The 26,963-nt window shown below is 58.5% G+C and overlaps 1 protein-coding gene across 4 annotated transcripts; it reads right to left on the bottom strand.

Moving 5' to 3' along the window:
* On the bottom strand, window positions 1–26,428 carry LOC117649409. Of its 4 annotated transcripts, none has more exons than XM_034392181.1 (5): window positions 26,151–26,428; window positions 12,765–12,920; window positions 882–952; window positions 731–803; window positions 1–191 (listed from the first exon to the last, which is right to left on the bottom strand). In XM_034392181.1, exons 4-5 carry the CDS (start codon window positions 786–788, stop codon window positions 46–48), a joined length of 204 nt encoding a protein of 67 aa, XP_034248072.1. In that variant the 5' UTR covers window positions 789–803; window positions 882–952; window positions 12,765–12,920; window positions 26,151–26,428; the 3' UTR covers window positions 1–45. The 4 variants fall into 4 exon arrangements, with proteins under 4 accessions (XP_034248072.1, XP_034248073.1, XP_034248075.1 ...); XM_034392182.1 differs by having other exon boundaries at window positions 12,770–12,920; XM_034392184.1 differs by lacking the exon at window positions 26,151–26,428 and adding an exon at window positions 20,177–20,262.
* Between the last annotated feature and the right edge of the window lie 535 nt (window positions 26,429–26,963).

The following is a 26,963-nucleotide window of genomic DNA, read 5'->3' as shown; positions in this document are numbered from 1 at the left end:
CGCCACGGCCTTGGGGGCGGACTTCTTGGACCGCCCCAGCAACTCTCATTTTGACTTCCGGATCTCGCAACGGCGCCGCCACTTCTCGCGCGCGATGTAGCACAGCGCGATGGTGATGAGCACCGCGATCGTCACCGCCATGCCGATGCTCACCCAGATGATCTCCTCGTTGATGCCGCTGTGGTGGCCGCCTGCGGACAAGCACGGGTTCACTTTCCAAAACAAGGGGAAATCATTGTGAATTTCTATGTACAAATCCAATGGATTTCAGTTGAATTTCGATGAATTTCTGGGAAAAACTGATGAATTTTGAGAATAATTGAATTTTTGAGACTTTTGAATTTTTTGTGAAGTTTAGTGTACAAAATTTGGCTGGAGCTATTTAATCCCCTTGTTCCAAACTATTTACGTACCCTCCCAAGATTCTACTGAGCTTTCCCTTCATAATAGAAACAAAAAGCTTTGGTTATGACAGCACAGTGAAGGTAGAAACCTATAAAAATCGGAGTGTGAACTCTCCTTCCCGACGTACTGAACCGAGTTCGTTGAAGAATCTCACAGATGCATACTTTGCGAGTGGCGCTGCAGACTGATTCCATGAGTCGTTTTCGTCGCTCTGTCTCTCTCGCACCCAAGGGGCGTCCCGTATGGGTGCGAAAGAGACGAGCGACGAAAACGACGAAAACGGAATGAGTGTGCTCTGAACGAAGCCAGTCGCCAGTGTACTCACTCCGTCGGACGTTGGAGTAGATGCCGACCTTCCCGGACACGCGACCTCCCACGGGCATGGTGGCTCACAGATTCTGGAAACAGAATATTGAAGTGAGTTCCATTGAATGGCCGCATTCTCAATTTAGCTCCAGAATGTCTTCATTATTTGCCTTTGTGTTCCTCGCGCTGATGTTATCTCCCCGCGGCCGGACTCCTCCCTCTGCGAGACGACGCCGTCGTTCTGGAACAGCAAAGAGAAAAAAAAAATCGTTGCGTGAATAAAATTGGACGCTTCACTTGCCAACTCGCAATTAAAACAGCCGTCGCTGAATGAAACTCTGTTTTCGTTTCCCACGCGTTCCCTCTTTCTGCTGAACGTGCTAAACCTCACAGCGACCCTCTCTGACCTGTCCCATATGTCCAGTAAACGAAGCAACAAAAACTAAATTCACTGACCACCATGTGTTCCGTCCCTTTCCGCGGGATAAAATAAATTTCACTGAAATCCGTAGTTAAAGTGAAGGATGTTGGCCAGATAGGGAAGACGCAAGTTCACTGGTAAAACTTAAGTGTAATCGAAGCATAAACAATTGTTATTTGTTGCATTTGTTTATTGTTTATTGCATAAACAATTCTTAAGAAACTACCCCATGCATTTAGATAGGGGAGATCTGAGCGGCTTGGCCCGTCACGCTCGATTCCAAGCGTGAATTGATGTTGAAGGCAGAGGGTCGTAAATACTACGCTAGTTTCCCCAGTGGTGTGACGCAGCTTTGCACTGCTTGTCGCTCGCCGCTCCTCCTCGGACTCGCTCCACCTCGAGGGACTGCGTCGCCGCGCGCTCCAACAGCAGCTGGACGAGATTGGGACAAGCCCTGGACAAACCCGAGGCAAACCCGGGAGTAAACCCGGGCGGCGCTGTCGCCAAGTGCGTCCTCAAACACACGGCCCCATTTCCAGCCGAGAGCCCCGCTTGTTTCCGGTTTATATTCCGCGGCCTGTGTCCATCTCCGTCTCAGAGGGGAGAGGAGGGGAAGGGAAGGGGGAGGGGAGAGGAGGGGAAGGGGGAGGGGAGAGGAGGGGAAGGGAAGGGGGAGGGGAGAGGAGGGGAAGGGAAGGGGGAGGGGAGAGGAGGGGAAGGGAAGGGGGAGGGGAGAGGAGGGGAAGGGAAGGGGGAGGGAGGGGAGGGAAGCGGTGGAGAGGAGGGGAAGGGGAAGAGAGAGGCGGGGGAGGGGAAGGGGGTGAGTACGAAAAAGGGGGCGGGGTGCTTCGGGCGAGAAATAAGAAGGGTCTGGGCGATGAAGGAGGGCAAGGCTGGGAGGGCCTAGCTGCCGGCCTCGTGCAGGCGAGGCGGCCCTCGGCCCGCCCCTGGACCGCCCCTGGACCGCCCACGCCAAGCCAAGGCGAGGCGTGGCGTGTTGCCGCCTTGCTCATCCAACACCACTGTTTATTTAAGAGAAGTCGATTGTTGTTTCGGCGAAAGCCAAGCAGAGGAGCGGGAAGCAGGCCCGCGCGCAAAGCATTCAAAATTAAAAATTTTAAAGTTAATTTGTGGAGTGTAAACGGCTCCAGGAAAAATGTTGTGCATAATAACTCAATTCAATTGGTGTCGTCCTGTGCATGTTTTTGTAATCCTGGTCGTTTGCCGGGGGATGAAGACACCCAAAATCTCGATGACTGTCGAGTCGGCACGCCCCGGGCAAAGACACACAGTGGCGCGGCTCGAAGCGCGCGAAGGGCCAGCGGACCGAAGCAATTCCGAAGTCAAGTAACACCGTGGCAGTACATGAATTATGCGAACAGGCCTCAGGCCGGGATGCCCTTTGAGCTTTTTCCTCCTCCTCTTCCTTTTCAAATTGCGATTTTTGCGAAGTGGCACTGGCCTTTTCGCGGCGGTGGCCCGCTCGGCTCTCAGAACGCGGGAGTGGGAGCGAGAGAGCGCCTGCGAACCGCGGCGTGGGCAGCACGCTCCACGCCCGTGTGCGGCGGGCCTGCCTACCCCGAGCTTCGCAGGCGCTCTCCGCGCAGACCGCCGCCCCGCAGCGCTTGTTGCAACTCTGTCTTTCTCTTTCTTTTGACCGCCTCTCCGTGTGCATCATTCAGCAGCCACTGTCAGTCCGCCTCTTTTTTGCGTGGAGGGAAAACCGCTTCGCAACACGTGCTCGCGTCTGCCACAGCAGGCTGATTCCGAGAGCCGTTTTCGTCGCTCTGTCTCTCTCGCACTCACGGAGCATCCCCTAAAGGTGCGAGAGAGACAGAGGGACCGAGGTGGCACTCGGAATCAGTCTTTAGGTGGCGGAGTGCGATCATCGAATGACCATGCGGCCTCCGAACATTGCTTCGTCAGTCTGTCTCTCTCGCACCCCCAGATTGCACCCACGAGTCAGAGAGAGAGAGAGAGAGAGAGAGAGAGAGAGAGAGAGAGAGAGAGAGAGAGAGAGAGAGAGCTGCGTGGAAAAACGTGAGGCTCCGCGCGTCGATTTCAGCTCCAACCTCCGCTGCTGGAACACCTCCATCATGCGCCCGGCCGCGCTCACGGAATCTCCCACGCCAGCAAATTGTTATTAAAATTCAAATATCGCCTCTGTTTTTTGTCGTTGTTTGTCTTTTGTTTTTTGCCAGTCGGTTGATTGCTCATTTTGTCCACGCTTCGTCGCCTGCCCAACCAACGTTCCAGGAAGCGGGTGTTGCGCCCTTCGGGTGGCGGCGGCCGCCCCGCGTCGGTGTGTGGCGGTTGCTAGCCGCCACGAGATCAAAGAGGCCGGGGGAGGGGAGGGGAGGGGGAGGTGAAGAGAGGCAGGGAGGGGAGGGGGAGAGGGAGGAAGGCCGCGGCGGGAAGCAGGGGACGCCCTGGTTTTGCACGCGGGCGAGAAGCACAGTGGCGGAGGAACGCTCTGCAACTTTTCTCCCCGGCCAGGTAAAAGCTTGTCGTGCCTCCACCCCGCCCCGCCCCGCCCCGCCCCGCCCCGGCCGCCCACAGAAGACTGGTAAAGTGGCGAGATCGCAGCCTGCGGGCGAACTAACGGGGAGCCCTCATGGAGGGCGGGAAATTCCGGCGGGAAAGTGCGTTCCCTACCACGCCGCACACCGCCACATATTTTCAGAGAGGGAAATTATGTTTTCTCATCTTACATGTGTTGTTGGAACTATGAAAAAAAAAACAAGGCAATACTTTTAGTCTTTTTTTTCAGCGGCTATTTTTTTTCTTCAAAATGCTCCAAATTTCGAAATCTATACTAGGGAACTTTGATTCATGTCTTATTGACTGGGGGCTTTAAAAGGAATGAAAAGTGGACGAACTGTTTTTTTTTCCTGTCCAAACCTTTCTGTTTTACCTATATCTTTTCGAAGAACAAAACCAACACTGCTTACAACCAACAGGATAGCTCTGCGTAAGGATGGCAAGAACAAGCTCCAGGTTCCAGGCACTGCAGGCACGGTGGTGCACGGTGTTGGCGGGGCCAAAATGGGGTTTGGCCAGGTTTGGCCGGGTTTGGCCTCGACGCCTTCCTTAATCTGCCCGCCGCGCCAATGACGCCCTCCCGCTTGGCGTCGGGTTCCTCCACAAGGCGGTGGAAAACTAATTATCCTCGTCAGCTCGGCAGGGCGGGGCAGGCAACTCGCCCCGGGGCAGCCGAGATCGGGCGCGAGGCCGCCGGCCGCCACACAGTGGGCCAGAAGACGGCGCCGCCGGCCAAAACTCTAGGCAAGTTTCGAGCTCCAGAGTCGCTAAACAGGACTCGGACCCCACCAATGGATTCCTCGTTCGGAGAGCAATCCATTGGTGGGGTCACACGTTCGGTTCGAGTCCCATTTGGCGACTCTGGAGCTCAAAACGCGTCTAGAGTTTTGACCGCCTCCACCGGTCCTCTGGCCCACTGTGCGACGCCCTCTAGCACGTCGCCGAGGCCACCGTGCCGACCGTGACAGTCCACGACAACAACTACGCCGACGGGACCCGAATTCCGAGGGAACAATTCACTAGTGTACTAGCGGACGCGGTTCCGCTTGGACTCGGAACCGCCAGCCCCGCGTCACAGCAAGGGACGCTTGGCGCCATCCCCACGGTTGAAAAAATAATGAGGCAAAACGACCAAAACCTTGACCAAACAAAATTATCGGACATTACCTAGGAAATCATCAAAAAATAAGCCATTTTCTTGAAAGATTTTTCACGGCGTCGAGAGTAACCGCACAGAAGGCAGGAGGAAATCCAGCTTGCCACGCACCTGTGTGTTTGGGGCTTCTTTTTGCGAGGTCTTCTGGCAACTTCTCACAGCGCCATGGCGTTGCCGGTCCTGGCGGGCCCCTCTCCGCACCTGCGCGAGAGGGCTGGCTGGCCTCTGGCTGGCCTGGACCGGGCAGCGCTGCGGACTTGGCCGTGGCGAACAAACTGCTGACCGTGTAAGCCAGGCGGCAAGCCAGCGGCGCCTTGCCCGCCTTGCCCCGCCAAGTCCAATGCTCACGGGACCGTGTCCACAGGAGTGTTGCCCAGCACACTGATTCCGAGAGTCTCGCTCTGTCTCTCTCGCACCTGCGCGGGACGCCCCATGAGTGCGAGGGAGACAGAGCGACGACTCTCGGAATCAGTCTGCAGCGCGGCCTTGCCTCCGCCCCGCACAGCCCGGGGGCGGAATCAGGAAGAGTTAAGGCGGCCAGCATTTGAAAAAGAGCGGCAGAGTTCCGTAATGGGCGGCGCCTGTCTCTGTTGTTCTACTACTTTGAAGAGCGCCACGCCCCGCCACGCCCTGCCACGCCCCGCCACGCCCCGCCACGCCCTGCCCCGCCCGCCACGCCCCGCCACGCCCCGCCACGCCCCGCCACGCCCCGCCACGCCCTGCCACGCCCCGCCACGCCTGCTCAGTACAAGCTCCTCCATGTGGAAATTGGCGCCCTGTGTCCTCGTGTGTGTGTGTGTGTGCACTCCAACACGAGGAAAACGTAAAGCCCCTGCTGGGGGACGAAGCAGAGGAACGAAAGGACGGCGTATTATTGACTCCGCCTCTTTGCCAAGGAGTGTACTTGCTTGCCCCATTGCTTCGCTGCACACGCGAGTGTGTGTGTGTGTGTGTGTGTGTGTGTGTGTGTGTGTGTGTGTGTGTGTGTGTGTGTCCTGACTTACTACTCTGCCGAGCGGAAAGCAGTGTGCATCACGGGCCACTCGAGTGATTGCAGTGCAGTGCAATCCGAAATTGGGGAGATAATGGTGCAGTGTGTCAGCCCGCCCCTCTTTCCACCCGAGTGAGCCTTTCGAGTGTAAAGCCCCGAGGGGCCAGGCCGGTAATCCCCGCCGATGCCTTTGAGGGATCACGGTGCTGCGGACCGATTCCGAGAGTCGTTTTCGTCGCTCTGTCTCTCTCGCACCTGTACGGCACGCCCCTTGGGTGCGAGAGAGACAGAGCGACGATAACGACTCTCGGAATCAGTCCGAGGCCTAGGGGTCTGACGCCGCCAAGACCTCTGTGCTCGCGTCGCGACGGGTGCGCTGCGCCGCGCCACTGCTCCGTCCCCGCGGGCCTCGGCCGGCTCGGCCTCGCCGAACGCTGACTCATCCTCCGCCTTAATTAACGACTGCGGCCGGCAGCAGGCCGTCTCTCTCGCTCCCTTACGGGACGCCCCATGAGTGCGAGAGAGACGGAGCGCAGTGCTCGGCATCAGCCTGCAGGGCTGCGCAGGGCCGGGCTTCTCCCGGGGCGACGACTCTTCTTCGGCGCGCAGACGCAGATTTTCGCAGCGGGAGTTGTGATTGAAAAGCGTTCCCCTTCTTGAGCTGCCGGCTGCGCTAACTGTGCCGGCTGAGAGCTCTCCGGGGACCGATGGTGGTTTTCGGAGGCTCAAGTTCACCAACAAGGGCCCCAGTTGTGATCCATTAAGGGGTTCTGCAATCCGCGCTGTAAGACAGTTCCTTTCTTGAGTTTTTTCTCCACTGTGGGCGGACTCTGAACGTCTTATGGCGTAGCAGCACCAACGAAGTATTCCAAAATTAACATCCATTTTCGTTGGTACAACAAATTCTTTGTTTTGGCGTCCAAGACTCTTCGAGTGTGTGGTAGCGCCTTTGGCGCGCCGCGCGGCCAACCCCCGCCGAGCGCGCTGACGTCGCGGGTTGCCTATCCGACGCGTGGCAGGCGCTCGGAGTGCTGTCTATCCGGCAGCGTGTCCCGTTTGCCCCGGCCGTCGATCTACTTACAGTGCCCCTCCCCCTCGCCCAGACTCCAGCAGGCGGAACATCAATCTGCCGCGGTCGTGGTGCCGACCTTTCCAGTCCACCAGTCCAGCCAGACGGCCTTGGGGCCTGCGGGGCCCTGGGGGCGGCGGCAGGGAAAAGACGCTCAGAGGATGGCTCTTTCGTGTAGCGAGCAGCACCTCAGCGACGTCAGCGTCTCGCCTTCCAAACTTCCTCCTCCAGACTTCCGGAGACTTAGACTTCCAGACTCACTTCCAGAGACTCCCACACTTCCAGAGACTTCCAGATTTCCAGACTTCCAGAGGCTTCCAGACTTCCAGACTTCCAGAGACTTCCAGACTTGAAGACTCATGGACTTCCAGAAGGCATCGCGGCTGGCTCCAGTTTCAAGTCGAGAGCGAATTAGCCCGTCGAAAGTGCACTGAAACCCTAACTTGGAGAAGAATTCACACTTGAGTCCTTCAGAGGTGTGTACTCGGTACATAGTCAAGTGATCTCTACGTGCACTCGGTACACAATAAAGTTTTCAGTGTGGCGCCGCCGGCAGTCGAGCGATTCCGCTGCCCTCGCTCTGTCTCTATCGCACCCCTAACGGCACACCCCATGACTGCGAGAGAGAAAACGCGAGACAAGGACGGGCGACCTGACGGCCTCGGTCACCGAGTTTCGACAGGACCCGCGTGGACGCCGTGGACGGAGGGACGGCCCGTCCGATAAAATATGCATGACTGCCGCAGGGCCGGGCGTCCCGCCTCGATCGCCGGAGTGGCTGCCGTTTGGCGCCCTAGAGGAAGAGCTTGGCAGAGGTGCCGACGCCCAGCCGGAAGAGTCGCCCCGCGTCGCTCTGTCTGTCTCTCTCGCACCCCCACGGGACGCCCCATTAGAGCGAGAGAGACAGGGCGACGAAGCGATTCTTCGGAATCAGGCTGCAGCGCCGACGACGCCAACGACTCAAAATAAGCGTTGCGGATTTTCCCTCCGAGGGCTGTTTCGCGTCTCTCTCTCTCTCTCTCTCTCTCTCTCTCTCTCTCTCTCTCTCTCTCTCTCTCTCTCTCTCTCTCTCTCTCTCCGCTCTCTCCCTCCCTCCCTCGCCTTAGCCAAGCCATAACAGTGCATGTTGTCGAAGCACGGTCCCACTTCACGGCCTTCTCGGCCTCGAGCGGCGCGGCGAACATTTTCTGCGATTGAGTCACCGCCTTTCCCTTCGGCCCCGATTCACGGGCGCGTTGAGTGGGGACGGAAACGTGGCCTTTTTCATGGCGGGGCGGGGCGGGGGGCGGGGCGCTTTGTCTGGCGACGCGCGCGTTGCGCGGGCTGCGTGGAGCAGGTACGCGACGCCGCTGCTTTGACGTACAAAAGGTGAGTTGCTGGCCCGCACCGGTTTGGCGGTAATGCGTCACATTGCTGGGCGTCGGTCTGCGCAGACTGGTTCCGCAGTCGTTTTCATCGCTCTGTCTCGCTCGCACTCGTGGGCCGTTCCGAGTTGGTCCGAGAGGGACAGAGCGACGAAAACGACTCTCCGAAACAGTCTACTGGCCATGCAAAAGCCACTCGTGAAAGGCGAATTAAAAATCTGGAACACCCTGGAGCAGCCAGCACAACAGCATGACAAAAATATGTGCTCTCTAGGTGGAACGAAAGGCATTGTTTCGCTTCGTGCTTTTCTCCTCTCTCTCTCTCTCTCTCTCTCTCTCTCTCCTCTCTCTCTCTCTCTCCTCTCTCTTCTCTCTCTCTCCTCTCTCTCTCTCTCTCTCATTTCCGTCGCGGGCCTGCGGGTAATATCTTTCAATTACGCGATGAAGTTTGGAGGGAAAGCGAAAGACGGTGAAGCCGCCGAGGCACGCAGCAGGCATTACCGGCCCACGGGGCGAGAGAGAGAGAGGAGAGAGAAGGACGAAATCTGTCGCTAAAATGTGACTGAGTAGAGATCAGACGCCATGCCCGAGCGGAGCGCTGCGCGGCGGGGTGGCTGTCCCCGCCGGAAGTAAGTGAATGTTCCTCCGGCCAGCAAAGCAAAGCCAGCACTCCTGCAGACTGATTCCGAGAGTCATTTTCGTCGCTCTGTCTCTCTCGCACTCGTGGGCCGCCCCCTACAGGTGTGGGAGAGACAGAGCGACGAAAACGACTCTCGGAATCAGTGTGCCGGCCGGCCGCGGCCCGACGGCGCCTCGGAGAATGAAACCGGCGACTGTCAAAGGAAAAACAAATTACGGCATGGAGGCGGGGGCGAGCGGCCGAGCGGCGGGCACCTCGCCTCGCGAAAGGAAGGCTGTCGACCACTTCTTTCCCCGAGGCCGTCCGCTTATCCGGCGTGGCGCGGGCCGCTGGGACTTGGACGAAGCGGGTAGTGTAGTACATCGAACGCGCAATCGCTAGCAAGACACATTGCGTTTGCGCCCCAGTCACGTCCACGACCAATCATACGTTACGACCCCCGCCTTCCCCTTTGTTCGGAGAGCATCCCTCTGCCATGCCCCCCACGGGCCGGCGCATGACGCACAGCCTTGATTCACAATGGCAGCGTAATCGGGAAGTCGTCGCCCACGTGGCCTGGCACGTGAGGTCCCCCAGGGCGGATCCAGAGTCGGGATCAAGAAGGTCCATGTCGTCGCAATAGTTGCCTACTTACTTACAGGATTGAAAAGTAACATATTTATTCACCTTCCAGGCGGATTTGCACATGTTTGCCAAAAAAGCGAGCGAAAATTCCCACCATGCTCCAGTTGTAACAGGATTGCCAACCTCAACCGGCCTACTAGCCACAGCTACTTCTCGAGAGCGGAGCCCAGATGTAGCCTGGTGGGCATGTTGGCAGCCCTGTCAAGACTGGTACGTCGTAGGAATTTTCGCTTACTTATTTGGCATCACCCTCCGCTCCACCTTCCTCCAGAGGACGGCCGTGCCCGTAGCGGGCCACCACCCCGTCAGCGCGGCTCTAAAGCTGCAAAGCTGGCAATGCCTTCATCGCCAAGTTGGCCGACATGATGGAGGCGAGGCGGTAACGGGGGCGATTACGGCGTGTGACGTGACGTGGGCCTGGGCCTCCAACGCCATGGGCCTCCGCCGCCTCGTCACGCCGTGTCCGAGGCCTTGACCGACACCGCCCCGCCCACGTGGCACTGCCGAGGCGTTAACATGTTCCTGACGTGGCCCAAAACGTGCCCCCTCCCCTCCCCCACCATCATCACTGTTATCATCATGACCGCACCATCATCATGACCACCATCATACCATTTTCATCACCGTCATCATCATGACCACCATCATACCATTTTCATCACCATCATTATCATGACCACCATCATACCATTTTCATCACCGTCATCGTCATGACTACCATCATACCATTTTCATCACCGTCATCATCATGACCACCATCATACCATTTTCATCACCGTCATCATCATGACTACCACTATCACCATACCGTCATGACCACCACCACCACCATAGCTAACACCACCATCATGACCATCACCATACCATTATTCACTACCATTATTATCACCTTCATTACCACGATTATTATCACCATCATCGGGGTCCGCACTGCTGCAGGAAAGTTGCGGGGTTCGAATACCGCCTCTCTCCGCCTTTTCGGTGCTTGGGGCGGTGCTGACCGGGTGCTTCGCGCGCTGGTCCGACGTCAGTGGACGGAAGACGCATGGCGACTGCCGGCCGGCCGGCGGGAAGCCGACCCCTGATATCCGGGGAAGGGTTATCCGGGTTACAGTGGGGCGGCTCGCCAAGGCCGACAAGGTGGCCGCGCTGAATGCAGATTCGGCGACCCCAGCGCGCCCACACGGCAAAATCAGTGCCTGGGGTTCCCAGGTCCAGCCCTGGAAAAAGGGGTCTGATTTCCAGGAGCCTCCTGGAAAACGGGTCTGTTGTCCAGGAGCCTCCTAGAAATCCCGGATTGTCCCCTTGCACATGACAGGACCCACTCCACCTCGGCTCGGATCGACGGTCCCAGTTCCTAGACCAGATAGCTCCAAAAAATTTATCCGTGCAACCAAATTTAAATTTATAAATTCTAATTTAAATTCATAGAAATTGTTTGAAAAATCGCTTGAGCACACGCTCCTGCAAAATCTTGCCACGGGCGCTAACCGCGCTTACCGATTGCACCGCCAGGGCCGAGGAAGCCATCATCAGTCTTTGGCGCGAGGCCCGGAATCTCCGCGCGTCCAAACTTGGGCGCCTTCCATTCCGTCCCTGTCCGCCTCTTTCTGTCACGGACCGCGATGCCTCCGCGGCGAATGCCAGAGCGAGGGAAACAGACGCGTGTCTGGCCTTGTTTGCGATTGTGTCAGGGTGTGTGTGCGCGCGCGTCTGTGTCTGTGAACGTGTGTTTGTGTGTGTCTGGGCGCGCCTTGCCACGTGTTTGGGTGCATCGTAGCGTGAGCGCCCCTTTTTCGGCCCTTGAAAATACGACCGGGGGCAAAAAAGAAGAAGGCTCCTTCGAGAGACAGCTGCGCCCGACGACACACGGATCTGCATTTTCCCAGTGGCCTTCTTCTTTGGTCTCGCCTCGCGGTCACCACCACCGCCTCGACAGACCGAGAGAGGAGGACCACACTCGCGCGGCAAAGATTTAGTGCGTCGTCAACTACTACTCCTGTCGCCCGCTTTTGGGTCAGCGGGTTTTTCGGTGTGTTGGTCAAGCGAGTGCGTCCGTTGGAGCGAATCGGGTGGCGGCGTCGCGGCTGTGGCGACGGCCTCCTCATCGCAAAGTCAAGTCGAGGAGGCGCATTTATCTTTTTTTTCTTCCTCTTCACTCGTCCTTTCTTCAACGACTTCACCGACAGTGTCTCCACCGCGCATCACACGGGGACCCTCTTTCTGCCGGTCGAGCCCAAAAGAGACGCGTGGGAACACGGAGATGCCAATTTCCCATGTCGACCCGCAGCGGGGTTACCACCAAGCGAACGACCGACACCCTGAGTGTGTGTGTGTGTGTGTGTGTGTGTGTGTGTGTGTGTGTGTGTGTGTGTGTGTGTGTGTGTGTGTGTGTGTGTGTGTCCGGGGGAATGGCGTCGCTGTGACAGGCACCCCTCCGTCGCCGTCCACCACGTCAAGCACCGCAGGACACAGATCAACCGCGGCCGGGGCCGGCCGGGACAGCTCGGATATTGCGGGCAGCGTCCTGGCCGCAGACCGATTCCGAGAGTCCTTTTCGTCGCGATGTCTCTCTCGCACTCATGGGGCGTGCCGTATGGGTGCGAGAGAGACAGAGCGACGAGAACGACTCCCGGTCCTGCTGTCCAGCCTGGAGAGCAGGCCGACAGACTCCAGCTGGACGAACCTGGACACGCCTGGAGAGACGGAGACGGAAAGACTGTTTACTCGGTGCAGAGCAACAGAGATTGGGGGGGGGAGGGTACAAGAAAACCGAGGCGGCTGAAGCAGCACCAGAGTGCTTGCACTCCTCACTCCGCGCCGTGGGACGCCTCGCGCCGCCCCGGCTCGGCTCGGCAAGCAGCGCCCACCGAGGTGGCTCGGCTCGGCTCGGCCGCTCCACTCGTCAGCCCAGGGGATGTGCATACGCCCCTTATCCCGACTGCGAATAATGGCCGGAGATCTGAGTTATTACATTACGGCGGGGTGGGGCGGGGCAAAGGGCGCGGCGCGTGTTCAGGGCGGTCCCCCCTCCCCCCGCCTCTACTCGTCGACCGTTTTGGTTCGGCTCGAACAGGTCTCTCCCGGTAACTTTACGCCTCAATTAATTTGAGCAAACTAGAGAGCGCGGTGCGCGCGAGGCGTGGCGTGGCGTGCCTGTGGCGCTTTGTTGTCACTTTGGTGCCTGCACTGCGAGCGCTGGCCCGGCCCAACGCGTTAGGGGCGAGGTAAATTGTTTCGAGCTCACCTTACCCGATGTTATTTCCCCCGGGAGCAGGGTGGCCCCACGTGTGACGAGGTCTTCGCGTCCTTCAGGCCCCCTTCTGGATGCTTCAGGATCTTTAGGGGCACTGTAGCCGTGTCAGACAGCACGCCTGGTACCAGCAGCCAGCTCAATACAACACTGAAAAAGAAAACGCCGCAGGTTAAGTATTGAACTCGCAACATCGGCATCTTTCAAAGACCGTGCGTCCGCCGACAACGTACTGCGCTGCGTCACTGGCAAAAAAGGTTCCCTGGTTTCCGCAGGTTGACCAAAGTAAAAACACAAGCGATTACCAGGGAGTTCCTGAAAAAAACAGGATTCGTTTTCGCCGCGTGTTTGTTTTTTTTTTTTTTTTTTTTTTTTTTTTGCTTTTTTTGTTTTGATCGCTGGGAACAAGCGTTCCTACAAACACGCAGGGACCTCGCCGTGTGTCAAATGGCGAACTCCAACGCACGGCGTGCTACCCAGACAGACAGACAGACACACAGACAGACAGGCAGACAGACAGACAGACAGACACACAGACAGACAGACAGACAGACAGACAGACAGACAGACAGACAGACAGACACACACACAGAGGTAAGAAAACCATTTTCCACGTGGAAGACTAATGGTGCGGAATCAGTGCCCCCGATGACCCAATGCCGCCCCGACGCGTCCCCCGCGACCCCACGCTGCCCCGGACCGAGGCCCGGCCGAACCCTTTGCAAGCTGCCTCCGAATGACGACGACACCTCTTCGCTCTGTCTCTCTCGCACCCCAACGGAACGGCCCATGAGTGCGAGAGAGAGAGAGAGGCCTGCAAGGACGTTCGGTTCAGCCTAATGAAAGCGTACGCCATTCATCGCAACGACGCCATGCCTCCGTTGGCTGGCCCGCCGAGTGAGGGGCGATAAGGACCCGGATGGGAGGGGGAAGGGGAGGGGGCTGTTTTCATCCCAATTCATCCGATCCGAGTGACCGGGTCGCCGGCGGCGTCCCCTTCCGAGGGGACAGTGAGACGAGGGTAGGGCGGTCGGGCCGGTCGGGCCGTCGGGGGAAGGTGCACCATTCATTCCAGCAGAGGTTCTCTGTGGCGGCAACGTCCATTGTGGCACACACGCTCGACGCTCACTCACTCGCACAAGCACGCCAACACAATCAAACTGAGCCGTGCGGGCACGCACACACGCATATGCGGCACTCTGGCAACTCGCTGCTTTTTGTGCGCACACCCCCGGGCGGGGCGGGGCGTGGCGTGGCGGGGTGAGGCGGGGCGTGGCGGGGCGGGGTGAGGCGGGGCGGGGCGTGGCGTGCCGTGGCGTCACGCAGATAGCGCGTAGCGAGCGCGAGCATGCCGCTAGGGAATACAGTTAGCGCTGCTACACCGCATCCCGGCGCTGCGCTGCGCTGCCCTCTGGAACTGTTCGCCGAGCTTTGGCCGAGCCAGCCCGGCCCAGCCCGCGCCCCGGGGCCTCGCCCTGGGTCGGGGCGCCATGGGTGGCGGCAGCTGTGCCGGGGGAATCCCGAAAACGCGCGGCTCGCAAAACTATATCCTTGCCTCTCGGAAATGAGATTGGCTGAGAAAAAAAATACTTTTTTTTTCCCGGCGGGTTCTTTTTTCTTCCCTCACGCGCAGCAGCAGGTTCTGGTGCTTCGAGTTGGCCGTGACGGGGATGAGGAGCTCCAGGTGGATCAAGCCGGGGGCCTGCAGACTCATTCCGAGAGTCGTTTTCGTCGCTCTGTCTCCCCCGCACTCATGGGGCGTCCCGTATGGGTGCGAGAGAGACAGAGCGACGAAAGCGACTCTCGGAATCATCCTGCAGCTTATCAGCTCGGCCGCGCTCCTCCGCCGGTGCTGCCCGCAGCGTGCAAGGTGTGGAAGGAAGGAGCTGTACCTGCGTTTGAAAAGTCGCTACCCTTCTCGCAAAGTTCAACCTCCCCTTCAAGAGCAATTCCCTTCAGGGAAAATTCTCTCTGAGGGAAATTTCCTCAGAGCTCCCTCATATGACCTGGAGGACGAGGAGGAGGAGGGCGCTGCATTAGAAAGTCGCTACCCATCTCGCTAACTTTCAGCTTCCCTTCGAGGGAAATTCCCTTCAAGGGAAACTCCCTTCATGCCCTGTAGGGCTCGGCCGGCCCTTTGTCCACGCCCTTGGTCGGTCTCTTCGTCGGTCCAACGGACCCAGCCAGTGGCCCTGCGGTCCTCAAGTCGGAATGTGCGGCACGGCACGGCATGGCACGGCACGGCCCCATACAGCCCAATGGGCCCGATGCCCGTGGCTGAATTCCACTTGGAAGAACCGCACACCGCGCCAGTCGCGCCGCCACTTGAGCCCGAATGAAATCCAATTCCCGCCAATCAAGAAGCCTTCAACGAGTCGGTTTGGCCCCCGCGCTGCCTGAGCGGCCTTCGATGCACAACGATAGAAGGCGGAACTTCGATTACTCGATATTGTTTTTGGTGTTTCGAGAAATCGATCGACGCGAGGCGGGCTTCGATGCACAGTGGGCCAGAAGACCGGTGGAGCGGTCAAAATTCGAGACGCGTTTTGAGCTCCAGAGTCGCTAAATGGGACTCGAACCGACCGTGTGACCCCACCTATGGACTCCTCGTTCGGAGAGCAACCCATTGGTGGGGTCACTCGTTCGGTTCGAGTCCCATTTAGCGACTCTGGAGCTCAAAACGCGTCTCGAATTTTGGCCGCTCCGCCGGTCTTCTGGCCCACTGTGCGATGTGCTCCGCACCTGGCGCATCGCATCACGCTCAAACACGCTGTTGCGGTTGTTCCTGGGAACTGCAGTGCTGTCGAGCGATTCCGCTATGCCCGCTCTTCTCGCTCTGTCTCTCTCGCACTCATGCGGTGCGCCATAGGGGTGCGAGAGAGACAGAGCGAGGAGTGCACGCATCGAAATCGCTCGACTGGCCGACTGGCCTAGTGGCGGCAGGCCTTTACAGTGGTGCAGGGCCATCTGCGGGAAGCGGCAAAGCGGCCAGGCCGGGGCAGTTCCAGTAAGGCGGCGGAGTCGGCCGAGGCCGCGCCTGAAAAGCCAGTGTCCGAGCAAACGGTCGCCTGCCATTAACGTGTACACTGTACAGTCGCGCGAAGCGCCCCGCGGCGCGGCGTGGCGCCAGCAGACTGATTCCGAGAGTCGCTTTCGTCGCTCTGGCTCTCTCGCACCGAAACAGGCCGTCCGTGAGTGCGAGAGAGACAGAGCGACGAAAACGACTCTCGGCATCAGTCTGCAGGCTGTTCGGCCGGGCGTCCTGGCGTCCTAGGGGGTGGCTGGCTGAGGCAGGGCTGCGGTCTGCCGCGACGCCGCGCCCCGCCCGCAGGGTCCGTGGGCTGCAGCGGCCTTGCATATTTCCCCAGCGGCCGTTCAACTGCACTGGAAAAAAGGGTTCTTTTTACCACATTGATGGACTGCTCTCAACTCCTCCCAGAGCATCTCCTCACGTGATACAAAGGCTCTCGGATTCAGAACTCTTATTTTCTTTCAGTGTGCTCGCCAGTCCGACCAGCGATGGCTTCCTTTGTTACACTCGTGGAACTCCCCCAGAGCGGGTTAAGGAGCTGGTGGTCCGTACTCAGCGGGCAAAGTACGTCGTCGGCCTCGGCGGCCTTGGTGGCCATGGCGGCCGCAGTTCCCAGCCGCAGCCAATCCCACGTTGTTCACACTGTGCGGTCGCGCCACCGCCACCGCGTCTCACGCCGCCAACCGCCTCTCTCTCTCTCGTTCCGACAGAGAGAGAAAACCGGGGAAAACAAGTGTGCAGAATCGCCGCTTCCTTCTGCGGACGGCTAATTCGAAACTAGTGGCGCGTCGCTTTTTTTTCACGGCGATTCTACACCGCCGCCTCCCCCTCGATGGCCATGGCCAGGCTAATGCCTTCTCAATATTGCATTGCCGCAATGGGCGGCTCGGAAGACATGCGTCTGGCTTACTCGAGGAGAGGGGGAGGAGGGGCAGGGAGGGGAGGGGAGGGAAAGGAAGGAGAAAGGAAGGGAAGGGAAGAAAGGAAGGGGAGGGAAGAAAGGAAGGGGAGGGAGGAGGGAGAGAGAAAAGGAAGGATAGGGGGAGCGGAAGCGCGTCTTCTCGGGGGTACGAAGAGCAGGAAGCCCAGAGAGAGTGGCGCTGCTGGGTGCCCTCATACAGTGCCCAGTTGTGTGTTGTGAGATAAAGCGGACCCGGGGTGTAATGGGACGAGTGGGGCGAAGTGCCGCCGGGCAGCCAAGCCAAGTTGCAGCCAGGATGCACTCAGGATGCAGCCAGGATGCACACTGAAAACCTAAGTGTGTACTCAGAACACACTTACGGTTTCATGCAGCAGTGCACCTAGAATGCAGTTATGATCCAGCCAGGACGTTGCCTGCATGCAGACAGGGTCGAGACAAGGTCCAGCCAGGATGCAATTCAGGCAGGACGCTGCCAGGGTCAAGCCAAAATGGAAATGCAAAAGACGAAAAGCCCATCAAAATTGCTTTTAAATTTCGAGTCACTTTTTGCAGTGGCTAGGACCGAGAGAAGAAGCCCAACGCGCGCTCTTCTTTGCGAAGGCACGGGTCGTTTCCGCTGCACCAGCAGCACCGGACTGCGCGCAGCGCTTCGTCGCTCTGTCTCTCTCGCACTCGCAGGGCGGCCCGCAGGGGTGCGAGAGAGACAGAGCGGCGACAGCGCGGTGTTGCTGCGCAGCACTCCGGCCGGGATTTACGTGCAGCGCCCTGCAGCAGCAAGCGCACTCCGTCAGACACACGCGACTACTAACTTCACTCTCCGCTTTTTATTCGTTCGGCCCCGCGCATCTCCGGCCCGACAAAATAAGAAGGTCTGTCGATCGCCTTTTGGGAACAGCCCCGGGGGAGGGATGGCTCCGGGGGACACGTCGCTCGCCTATATCTCACTCAGCCCCTTCCTTCCCCGGGGCCTCCTTGGCAACGCTGTGCCGTGGCGTGGCGAAGCCTTGGCAGTGCCGTGGCAGGGCGGTGCCGCGCCCGTATCGGGCGGAAGCTCAAGTCACATTAAAACGCAGTTCCGCTCCGTTATTCCGTTCCGCGCCACTGGCAGGCCAGTGCCAGCAGACTGAGTCCGAGAGGGGCGCATCTCACTCTCTCACCTTCTCTCAGCCTCTCTCAACTTATCTCAGCCTCCCTGTCACACCATCTCTCTCACCTTCTCTCTCTCACACTCACACCCTCGCGCGGAATCAGTCCGCAGCCGCTCTCCCGCAGACGAGCAAGAAGAAACGGCGTGCTCAAGGCCGGCCCGTGGAAAAAAACAAGAAAGAAAGAAACTGATATGAAGTATGACAGTGCCGCCACTGCCCTGCGGCCAGACTGATCCCGAGAGCCGTTTTCGTCGCTCTGTCTTTCTCGCACTGTTCGCAACGCCCCGTGAGTGCGAGAGAGACAGAGCGACGGAAACGACTTTCGGAATCATCCTGCAGAGGACGGCGTCCAACTCGGCTCAGGCGGCGGGCCGACAGCTGGAGACAAGGGCACGCCAATTAGGGGCATGAATGTTTGAATAGCAAACTTTGTCACCGCGACTTTCCTCTTTTTCCTTTTTGCTGGCAGCCCCGCGGTGTCGCGCCATCCCACTGATTCCGAGAGTCTTTTTCGTCGCTCTGTCTCTCTCGCACTCGGGGGGCGTCCCGTACAGGTGCGAGAGAGACAGAGCGACGTAAACGACTCTCGGAATCAGTCTGCTGGTGGAGTGGCCGCGGGCAGTCAAGCCGTGGCGTCGCGACGCCGCTGCCCTCTCCGTGGCGCTTCAAGCTGGGCCTCTTGCTGCGCGTCTCGCAGACCGAATCCGAGAGTCGTTTTCGTCGCTCTGTCTCTCTCGCACCTACACGGCACGCCCCGTGAGTGCGAGAGAGACAGAGCGACCAAGGCGACCCTCGGAATGAGCTTGCTGCTACGCCGCCAGGTTGCGGCGCAAAACACTTTGCCAGTCGATTTGCATAATGCGAGGCCTGCGGCTGCTCGCCGTCATCTTCCCCCTGGCCTCGGCCGGCCGGCGCCAAATTCGAAAGTCGCAACCGCTGCCGCGCGCTCCGTCGCCGCGCTGCCGTGTCCGCGGGCCGCGGCTTCCTCTCCGTTCCTCTCGGTCTCTGGATCGGATCGGGTTGCGCGCCTCTGCAGACTGATTCCGAGAGTCGCCACGAGTGCGAGAGAGAGAGGGGGGGGGCAAGGAAAACGACTCTCAGAATCACTATACTGTTTGCGGTGGGTCTCTCTGTCTCTCTCGCTCGAATATTTCGGCGGGTGCTTCCTCCCCCCTCTCCCTCTCCTTCTCCCTGATTCGTTAACGCGCAAAGTAGAGTGCCCTGAAAAATGGGTGCCGCGGACGCGTGAGCGGAGCGTGTCGAACGGAGACGGATGGCGCCTGTCTCTGGAGCCGAGGGTGGGGGTCGTCTTGCGCCCTCCCCCCCCCCCCCTCTCCCTCTCTCTCTCTCTCTCTTTTCCTCTGTCTTGCTCTCGCTCTCTTTTCCTCTGTCTTGCTCTCGCTCTCTCTCTCATGAGCAAATCGCCAAGATGCAATCATTTCACGACAAAAACAGGAAGACTTTCTGTGGACGATGAATGAACGTGCTGCTGTGACATGACATAGTGTGGGGGGGGGGCGAGGGAGAGAGAATAAGAGAGAGAGCGAGACAGAGAGAGAGAGGTGGCGCGCTTGTACTGTACTGCGTGTTATCGGTAAGCGGTGTGACTGTCCCGCCAGTTCGCAGCGGTAAACAGGCTGGATTAACGACCCCGGCCCGACCCGAGTCGACGGCTTTATCAGGCAGATCCAGCGGTGTGGGGGCACTGGCACCACACACACCTACACACACAGGCGCGCGCGCGCCCACTGGGGCCAAGGCACTCAACATGGCGCCGTTAGGCAGGCAAACACTTGGCCCCGTGTAAGTAGGCAAACATCCTAGCCACTGTAGGGACGGGGGCAAACGTGGCGGGCGGGGCGGACGCGAACACGAACACGCCTCCCCCTCCCCTTCACCTTGACGAGCCGCAAGGGCACCGCAAGGGTACGGAATAAGAGAAGGCATCACCGATATATTGAATCTCACGGTAACGAGTCGCGGCGGGGCGGGGCGGGGCGGGGCGGGGCGTGGTACGGAACGAGCTCGCAAACACACACGCGAATATCAAACATGCCCTTCGCGGCCACTGAAAGGGGGGGGGGGCTCCCCCGCGCTACCCTGCCAGGCGGTCGCACCGCTTATTTCGTGAGAACGTGCAAACCGACGGAGAATGCTGTTGGTTTAGAGGAGCTTTTGGCTTTTCCGCCGCGGCCGGCACGGATGGGTCGGACGACTACTGCGCAACAAACTCCGCGCCGGCCGTCTCGTTTGCCTGGGACGTCGGGCGGGTGGAGCCAAACTCCGCAGGCCGGAGGAGTCTTACCTGGGGCCGGCTAGCGCCAGCCGGGCAGGAGCCAGGGGCGCGACTCGTAAACCAATCACATTACGACGGAGAAAGGACGACACGGTGGTGTGTGTGTGTGTGTGCGTTCTGCACAGGACTTACACACCGAAGTATTTCGGCGGAAGATGGTGAGCTCTCAGGGCTTGAGGCAACCCGTGAGTCGACCCGGCAACAGAACACACGTGCACGGTCTCGTGTGTGTGTGTGTGTGTGTGTGTGTAGAGAGAGAGAGAGAGAGAGAGAGAGAGAGAGAGAGAGAGAGAGAGAGAGAGAGAGAGAGAGAGAGAGAGACGGGTGGGACGGCGGCCCGTGCGGCGAGCGTCTCCTCTCCCGCGTCGCATCATTTATTGGTCGTCTCTGAGGCGAAAAAAAAGGGGGAGACGGGAAAAGAATAACACACGCACAAGAAAAGAAAAGTTGTCGGCGTCGCCGAGCTCACGCGCCCTGTTATAAAGGCTCATACTCCACCGCTCCACCCCACCCCGAAAAAGGGGGATTTTTTGATGGCTGTCTGGACGCACAGACACACAGACACAAAATCGCTCACACAGACACCGCGGCGTCCTCCGAGCGGCACTTGATTCCGAGATGACTTTACTCTCGTGAACCCAGGCCCAGCGGGTCCAGCGCACAGCGGGCCCGGCTATCGCTGGCGGGCTGTTTTAGGGCCAGTAAACGCGCCACCCTCTTCCCGTCGGCCCCGTCAGACGTCAGCCACCGCCACCACGACGGCCACCGCCGCCTCCGCAGCCGCCACCGCCGCGCCGCCGCCGTACCCACTACCACTACAACCACTACCACCGCCGCCAGCACCACCGCCGCCAAATCACCACCCCCAAGAACACTGCCCCCGCCGCCGCCAGCACCGCCCCGCCGCCGCCGCCACCACCACCCTCGAGGACGTCAGGAAGGACAAGAAGAAGAAAGGGCGTATCGGGCTACCTGCCGAGGCCCTTTGGCGCGCTAATGGTTGGCGGACTGGCGGCAACACCCCCATCCCCTCCCCGCCAAGGCACTCCCTTTTTAACGGCGTCCGCCTGCCGCCCGCCTCGCCGCCTGCTTTGCATGCCCGCCGACAGTTTCGCCGTCTCTCTCGCACTCGCGGGGCGTTCCATGTGCGTGCGAGAGAGACAGAGCGAGTGTTGGCAGTCGGACTGCAGGCAGGACGCCGTCATCGCTCCACACTCGGCATAATCGCACGGCAGAGCGGTGGAGTGACACTCGGGCTGGGAGTGTTGTTGTGCAGCTACCCGAGCTCGCCTCCAGCAGCAGACTGATTCCGAGAGTCGTTTTTGTCGCTCTGCCTCTCTCGCACTCATGGGGCGTCCCGTATGGGTGCGAGAGAGACAAAGCGACGAAAACGACTCTCGGAAGCAGTCTGCAAGGCAAGGCCACCCCACCCCGCCCCGCCACGCCGCGCACTTGGCGAATTAATTTAGGATCGCGGTGGCGACTGCTCAGGGGAAAGGGGGGAGGGGGGGGGGGATAAGCCAGGAAGAAGACCCTGCTGCTCCGCCGCCCCGCCGCGATGACGAAAATAATTATTGAAGATTGACTCGCCCCGCTCGTCAGCCTCGCAGCAGCAGTGGCAGGCAGGACCACTGCGGGAGGGGTGGGGCTCCATTAGCGGGGCTAATATGCTCTCGTTAATCCGGGAATCACTCTTAATCCGTTTCGTCCAAGATGGCTGCCTGGGGCCCTGCACTGCGAGTGGGCGGGGCCGCCGGGGTGTTTGTCTTTTGGCGCGCGAAATGAATTACACGGTGTAGCCGGGCACCTGGCACCTGCGGCCCGCACCTGTCTCTCCCTTCCCCAGCAGACTGATTCCGAGAGTCGTTTACGTCGCTCGGTCCCTCTCGCGCCCACGGGGCGTCCCGCTTGGGTGCGAGAGAGCGACACAGCGACGAAAACGACTCTCGGAATCAGTCTGCAGCGACAGGGGGAGTGGGGGAGGTCAACACTAATCGGGGATGCAGAGAGGGGCTAATAAATCATGAGGAATCTGAGCGCTGTGGCGGGCAGGAAACGATCGGGGAGCGAGCTTCCGGTGTGTACTGCTGCTGGCCCTGCTCTGGCCCACACACGCTCTCTCTCTCTCTCTCTCTCTCTCTCTCTCTCTCTCTCTCTCTCTCTCTCTCTCTCTCTCTCTCTCTCTCTCTCTCTCTCTCTCTCTCTCTCTCTCTCTCTCCCATTGTCACATTCGTCTCAACGTGATGCCACGTTCCTTCAATGAGGGTGTGGTTCAGGCAAAAAATTGCAATTGACCAGACAACGTTCCGAGCTCCTTCCGTCCCTTTTTTTTCTACCAGTGTGCACGCACGTGACGCGTTTCGCAGTGCCAATCAACCTGGCGGCCGCCCCCGCAGCACAACAAATAATACATTCCGTTCCCTCTCTTTTTCCTTTCTTTCTCCCGCATCTCTATTTTTGCTTTTTCGATCGATTTGCCTCTCGTTGAAATTGCAACGCATTGTGGGCGGGACGAACGAAAGCCAGCCACTCCGCCCAGCACGCCGATGTGTCCCCAATCAGGCCCCGACACCTGCCCACCACACTGTCAGAGTTTCGGCTGCGACGGGGGCCGTCCACACGATACGTAAGGCTGCTCTTAGCTTCGTCCTTGTTGCTCCTTATGGGCTGCCAGTGAGTGCGAGAGAGGCAAAGGACGTTGCGTAATGTGACAACGTCAATGCTAATTTTACTCAATGCAAGATTGACATCAAACTTCTTGGAAACTTTGTTGTTGTCAGGCTCATGCCGCATATATGACTTTTGATGAAAATTTTCATCGATATTGTGTCATAAAAATGACTTTGCAATGACTTTGAAAACGATTTTGCCGCATGACCTGAACAACCCATTTTGACAGTGAACCGCCAGCCCACCGCTATCGCAGCCCGACGTCGGACGTCAGCAATCTTCTCGCTAAATTTACTCCATTCTCCTCCCCGCTTTTTTTAGTTCCACGTTTGCTGAGGACGGAGACACCGGGGTGGATTCAATAGATCGGGCGTGGTGGGGCGTGCCGCGGTTCGTGGCGGGGCGGGGCGGGCGGGGCGGGGCGGGGCGGGGGGGCGGGGCGCGACTTGGCGTGTATTACGGCAATAACGCGACAGCAGCGTATTCCGTGGACCACGAGAGAGACCCGAGCAGCGACCCCTCCTGGAATTGCGCCATTTTTCCAGTGGCGAAACTAAAATGGAAGAAAAAGGAACGTGGGACATTTTCCTACATCGTTGTTCAGTTTTCTTGGTCCCAGCCACGACGATCGGGCCGAAAGTCACCGCCAAGTTTGGCAGTCTGGCGAGGCCGGCCGAGGCCGGGCGATGCTGCGACGAGCGCTTTTTTCACTTTGGCCGTTTTCTTTTTTCTGTTCTTCTTTTTTCTCGTGTAGGGACGTGTTCGTCGTTGGAACGGCATCGACAGGCTCGCCAACCAATGCGGGGCAGGGCCACGACAGGGCCACGGCAGGGCCATGCAGGATGTCTGTGCTCACACAATGACGACCTGTTTTATCGTCCTGCTGCTAATGCTGATGCTGCTGCCTTTTGGTGGTGGTGGTGGTGGTGGGGTGGTGGTGGTGGTGGTGGTGGTGGTTGGCCGTGTATCGGGAAGACGTTGACCACAACGATTTTGGCTTTGACCGCAACGATTTTCCGACCAAGTTGGTCAAAAAGTGGTCGAATCTCGGAAATTTGCTGATTTTGCTGACTTTGAGTGGCCACTGTGTCCAATCTAGTCGCCGTAAAAGGCCTCCCTCGACGTCCTAGTATTCTTAACACCCTACTCTTTCATGTCCTGTATCGGAAAGACGTTGACCACAACGATTTTGGCTTTGACCGCAACGATTTTCCGACCAATTTGGCCAAAAAGTGGTCGAATCTCGGAAATTTGCTGATTTTGCTGACTTTGAGTGGCCACCGTGTCCAATCTAGTCGCCGTAAAAGGCCTCCCTCGACGTCCTAGTATTCTTAACACCCTACTCTTTCATGTCCTGTATCGGAAAGACGTTGACCACAACGATTTTGGCTTTGACCGCAACGATTTTCCGACCAAGTTGGTCAAAAAGTGGTCGAATCTCGGAAATTTGCTGATTTTGCTGACTTTGAGTGGCCACCGTGTCCAATCTAGTCGCCGTAAAAGGCCTCCCTCGACGTCCTAGTATTCTTAACACCCTACTCTTTCATGTCCTGTATCGGAAAGACGTTGACCACAACGATTTTGGCTTTGACCGCAACGATTTTCCGACCAAGTTGGCCAAAAAGTGGTCGAATCTCGGAAATTTGCTGATTTTGCTGACTTTGAGTGGCCACTGTGTCCAATCTAGTCGCCGTAAAAGGCCTCCCTCGACGTACTAGTATTCTTAACACCCTACTCTTTCATGTCCTGTATCGGAAAGACGTTGACCACAACGATTTTGGCTTTGACCGCAACGATTTTCCAACCAAGTTGGTCAAAATTGGTTGAATCTCGGAAATTTGCTGATTTTGCTCACTTTGGGCGGCCACTGTGTCCAATGTAGTTGCCGTAAAAAGCTTCCCTCGACGCCCTAGTATTCTTAAGACCCTACTCGTTCGTGCCCTGTATCCCCCTGTATACCCAAATAGTTTGGGAGCGTTAGCCTCACAAAGTTGGTCATGAAGGGTAAAAACGTAATGATAATCGGGGGCCTTTTGCGGTCTTATCCGCTGGGGCCTTTTGGGGGCCAGTCCGAGCCTGAATACGCGCATAGAGTGTTGGCCGCCGGCACCGGTCTTCTCGCCCACTGTGGAGTGGAGAGCGCCTGTGAAGCTCGGGGTAGGCAGGCCCGCCGCACACTGGCGTGGAGCGTGCTGCCCACGCCGCGGTTCGCAGGCGCTCTTCGCCCTCACTCCCGCGTTCTACAACAACGGATTGCTCTTTGAACGATCGATCCATTGGTGCGGTACACAAGCTCAGTTCGAGTCGTGTTCAGCGACTGTGGAGCTCAAACCACGTCTAGAGTTCTGGCCGCCTCCGCCGGTCTTCTGGCCCACTGTGCATGGCGGCAGACGGGCCGGACGGACGGGACTCTGCCTGACCGCTGCGGCCCCGCCAGGCATGCCACGCCACTCATATCAGCGTTCCGTGGATTCTGCGGGTGCTCGCGGCCAGAGCCGGAATAATAACCAACACACAGTGTGGCGGAGCGGCGCGACCCAAACTTGCCAACAGTTGGCGGCAGTTTCACAGCGCCGCGGCAAACAAGCGGGTTTATTCATCAAAAGGCGGCGCCTCGACAACGTCGCGGTCCTGGAGGACTTCAAACTGAAACACCCTCCGGGCAACGCTTCCATTGTCATTCAGTTTGTCACCTCCTAAATTTTGAAGCAAAAGTAACACGGTGAAAAACGGTTCCTGGTTTTCGCTGGGAACGCCCGTGTCTTTACCAAAGGTTTTTTGGGAAAACCAGGAACCTTTATTTTTACCGTGAAGTAGTTTACACAGTTTACAACCCTTCACGATTGGCCGCCACTTCGGGTGCAATAACTTAGTTTGTCTAATTGTGTTACAACCACGCCTTAATTTTTGCGAGTGAGAATAGAGCCTTGTCTGTAGTACTGTTATTCTTTAAATGCTGCCCAGTATGTTTTTTGCACTTTTTGGGTGGTCATTATTGCAAAAACAGTGCAATTGAATATTTTATTGTCGACGGCGGGTACACCGGTACGTAATTGACGCAATTCGAATGACGCTGTGCCAGCCACTGCAAACGCGTTGCAGGGCGTCTCATTAGCAAGGTGTGGGTGGTTGAGACGCCAACACGTGTCTCCTTGGGGATGACACAGACAGACAGACAGACAGACCGAGGGGCGCGACACACGTCAAGGGAGCGTGTTGGCGCTCACGCAGCGCCATCGGAGTCCTCTCAGCAATTCATGCGTCGTCCGTCCGGGACACGACAACTACACTGCAGGCGACGCGGAGGGCTTACCTCAGGACTCCTGCCGACGACACTCCCCGACGCCTCTGGGCAGGTAATCCAAGGAAATCTGCACTCGCGAAGGAGAGAGAGAGAGAGAGAGAGAGAGAGAGAGAGAGAGAGAGAGAGAGAGAGAGAGACTGCGAGGAGGGAATCGTCTGCCACCGGGGTGCCACTAGCCCCAGGCCCTCCTTGTCGTGCTCGAGGACGCCCTGGCGGTGCGTGCGTGGGTGTGCGTCGCGGCGCCTTGCCCGGCTGCTTCGGCTGCTTCGGGTGGGGCGGCAAGGCGCGGCGCGTGCTGGGCGAGGACTGGTGGCGAGCCCGCCGCGGGAAGGCTCGCAGCACGCTGGCGGGGCCCGGGGGAGGCAGGGCGGAGGGGGGCCGCGGCGGCGCCGCTTCCCCCTTCCCTCCCCAGCCACCGCGCCGCCAACCCGCACAGTGGACCAGAAGACCGGCCGATGCGGCCAAAACTCTAGACGCGTTTTGGGCTCCAGAGTCGCTAAATGGTACTCGAACCGATCGCGTGACCCCACCTATGGATTGCTCTCCAAACGAGGAATCCATTGGTAGAGGTCACACGTTCGGTTCGAGTCCTGTCTGGGCGACTCTGAAGCTCAAAACGTGTCTAGAGTTTCGGCCACCCACATCGGTCTTCTGGTCCACTGTGACCCGCCTTGCCACTCGGGCTGACGGGTACGGGCCGCTTTCGTCACGGCGGAGGTACACATTGGTGCTCATGTCCAGCAGACTGATTCCGAGAGTCCTTTTCATCGTTCTGACTCATCACACTCGTTGGGCGTGCCACACGTGTACGAGAGACAGGGC

Source organism: Thrips palmi, unplaced genomic scaffold (genome assembly GCF_012932325.1).
Source record: "Thrips palmi isolate BJ-2018 unplaced genomic scaffold, TpBJ-2018v1 HiC_scaffold_4, whole genome shotgun sequence".
Classification (NCBI taxonomy): Eukaryota; Metazoa; Arthropoda; class Insecta; order Thysanoptera; family Thripidae; genus Thrips; species Thrips palmi.
Note: the sequence above shows the minus strand (reverse complement) of the source record. Positions and strands in the feature narration are given on the sequence as shown.

What these genes read in the sequence shown, in the direction of transcription:
- LOC117649409 (XM_034392181.1), bottom strand. Translation starts at nt 788, where the DNA reads ATGCCCGTGGGAGGTCGCGTGTCCGGGAAGGTCGGCATCTACTCCAAC. An exon ending in CTACTCCAACGTCCGACGGA is followed by an intron (nt 192 to 730) that starts GTGAGTACACTG and finishes GCTTGTCCGCAG; the next exon opens with GCGGCCACCACAGCGGCATC.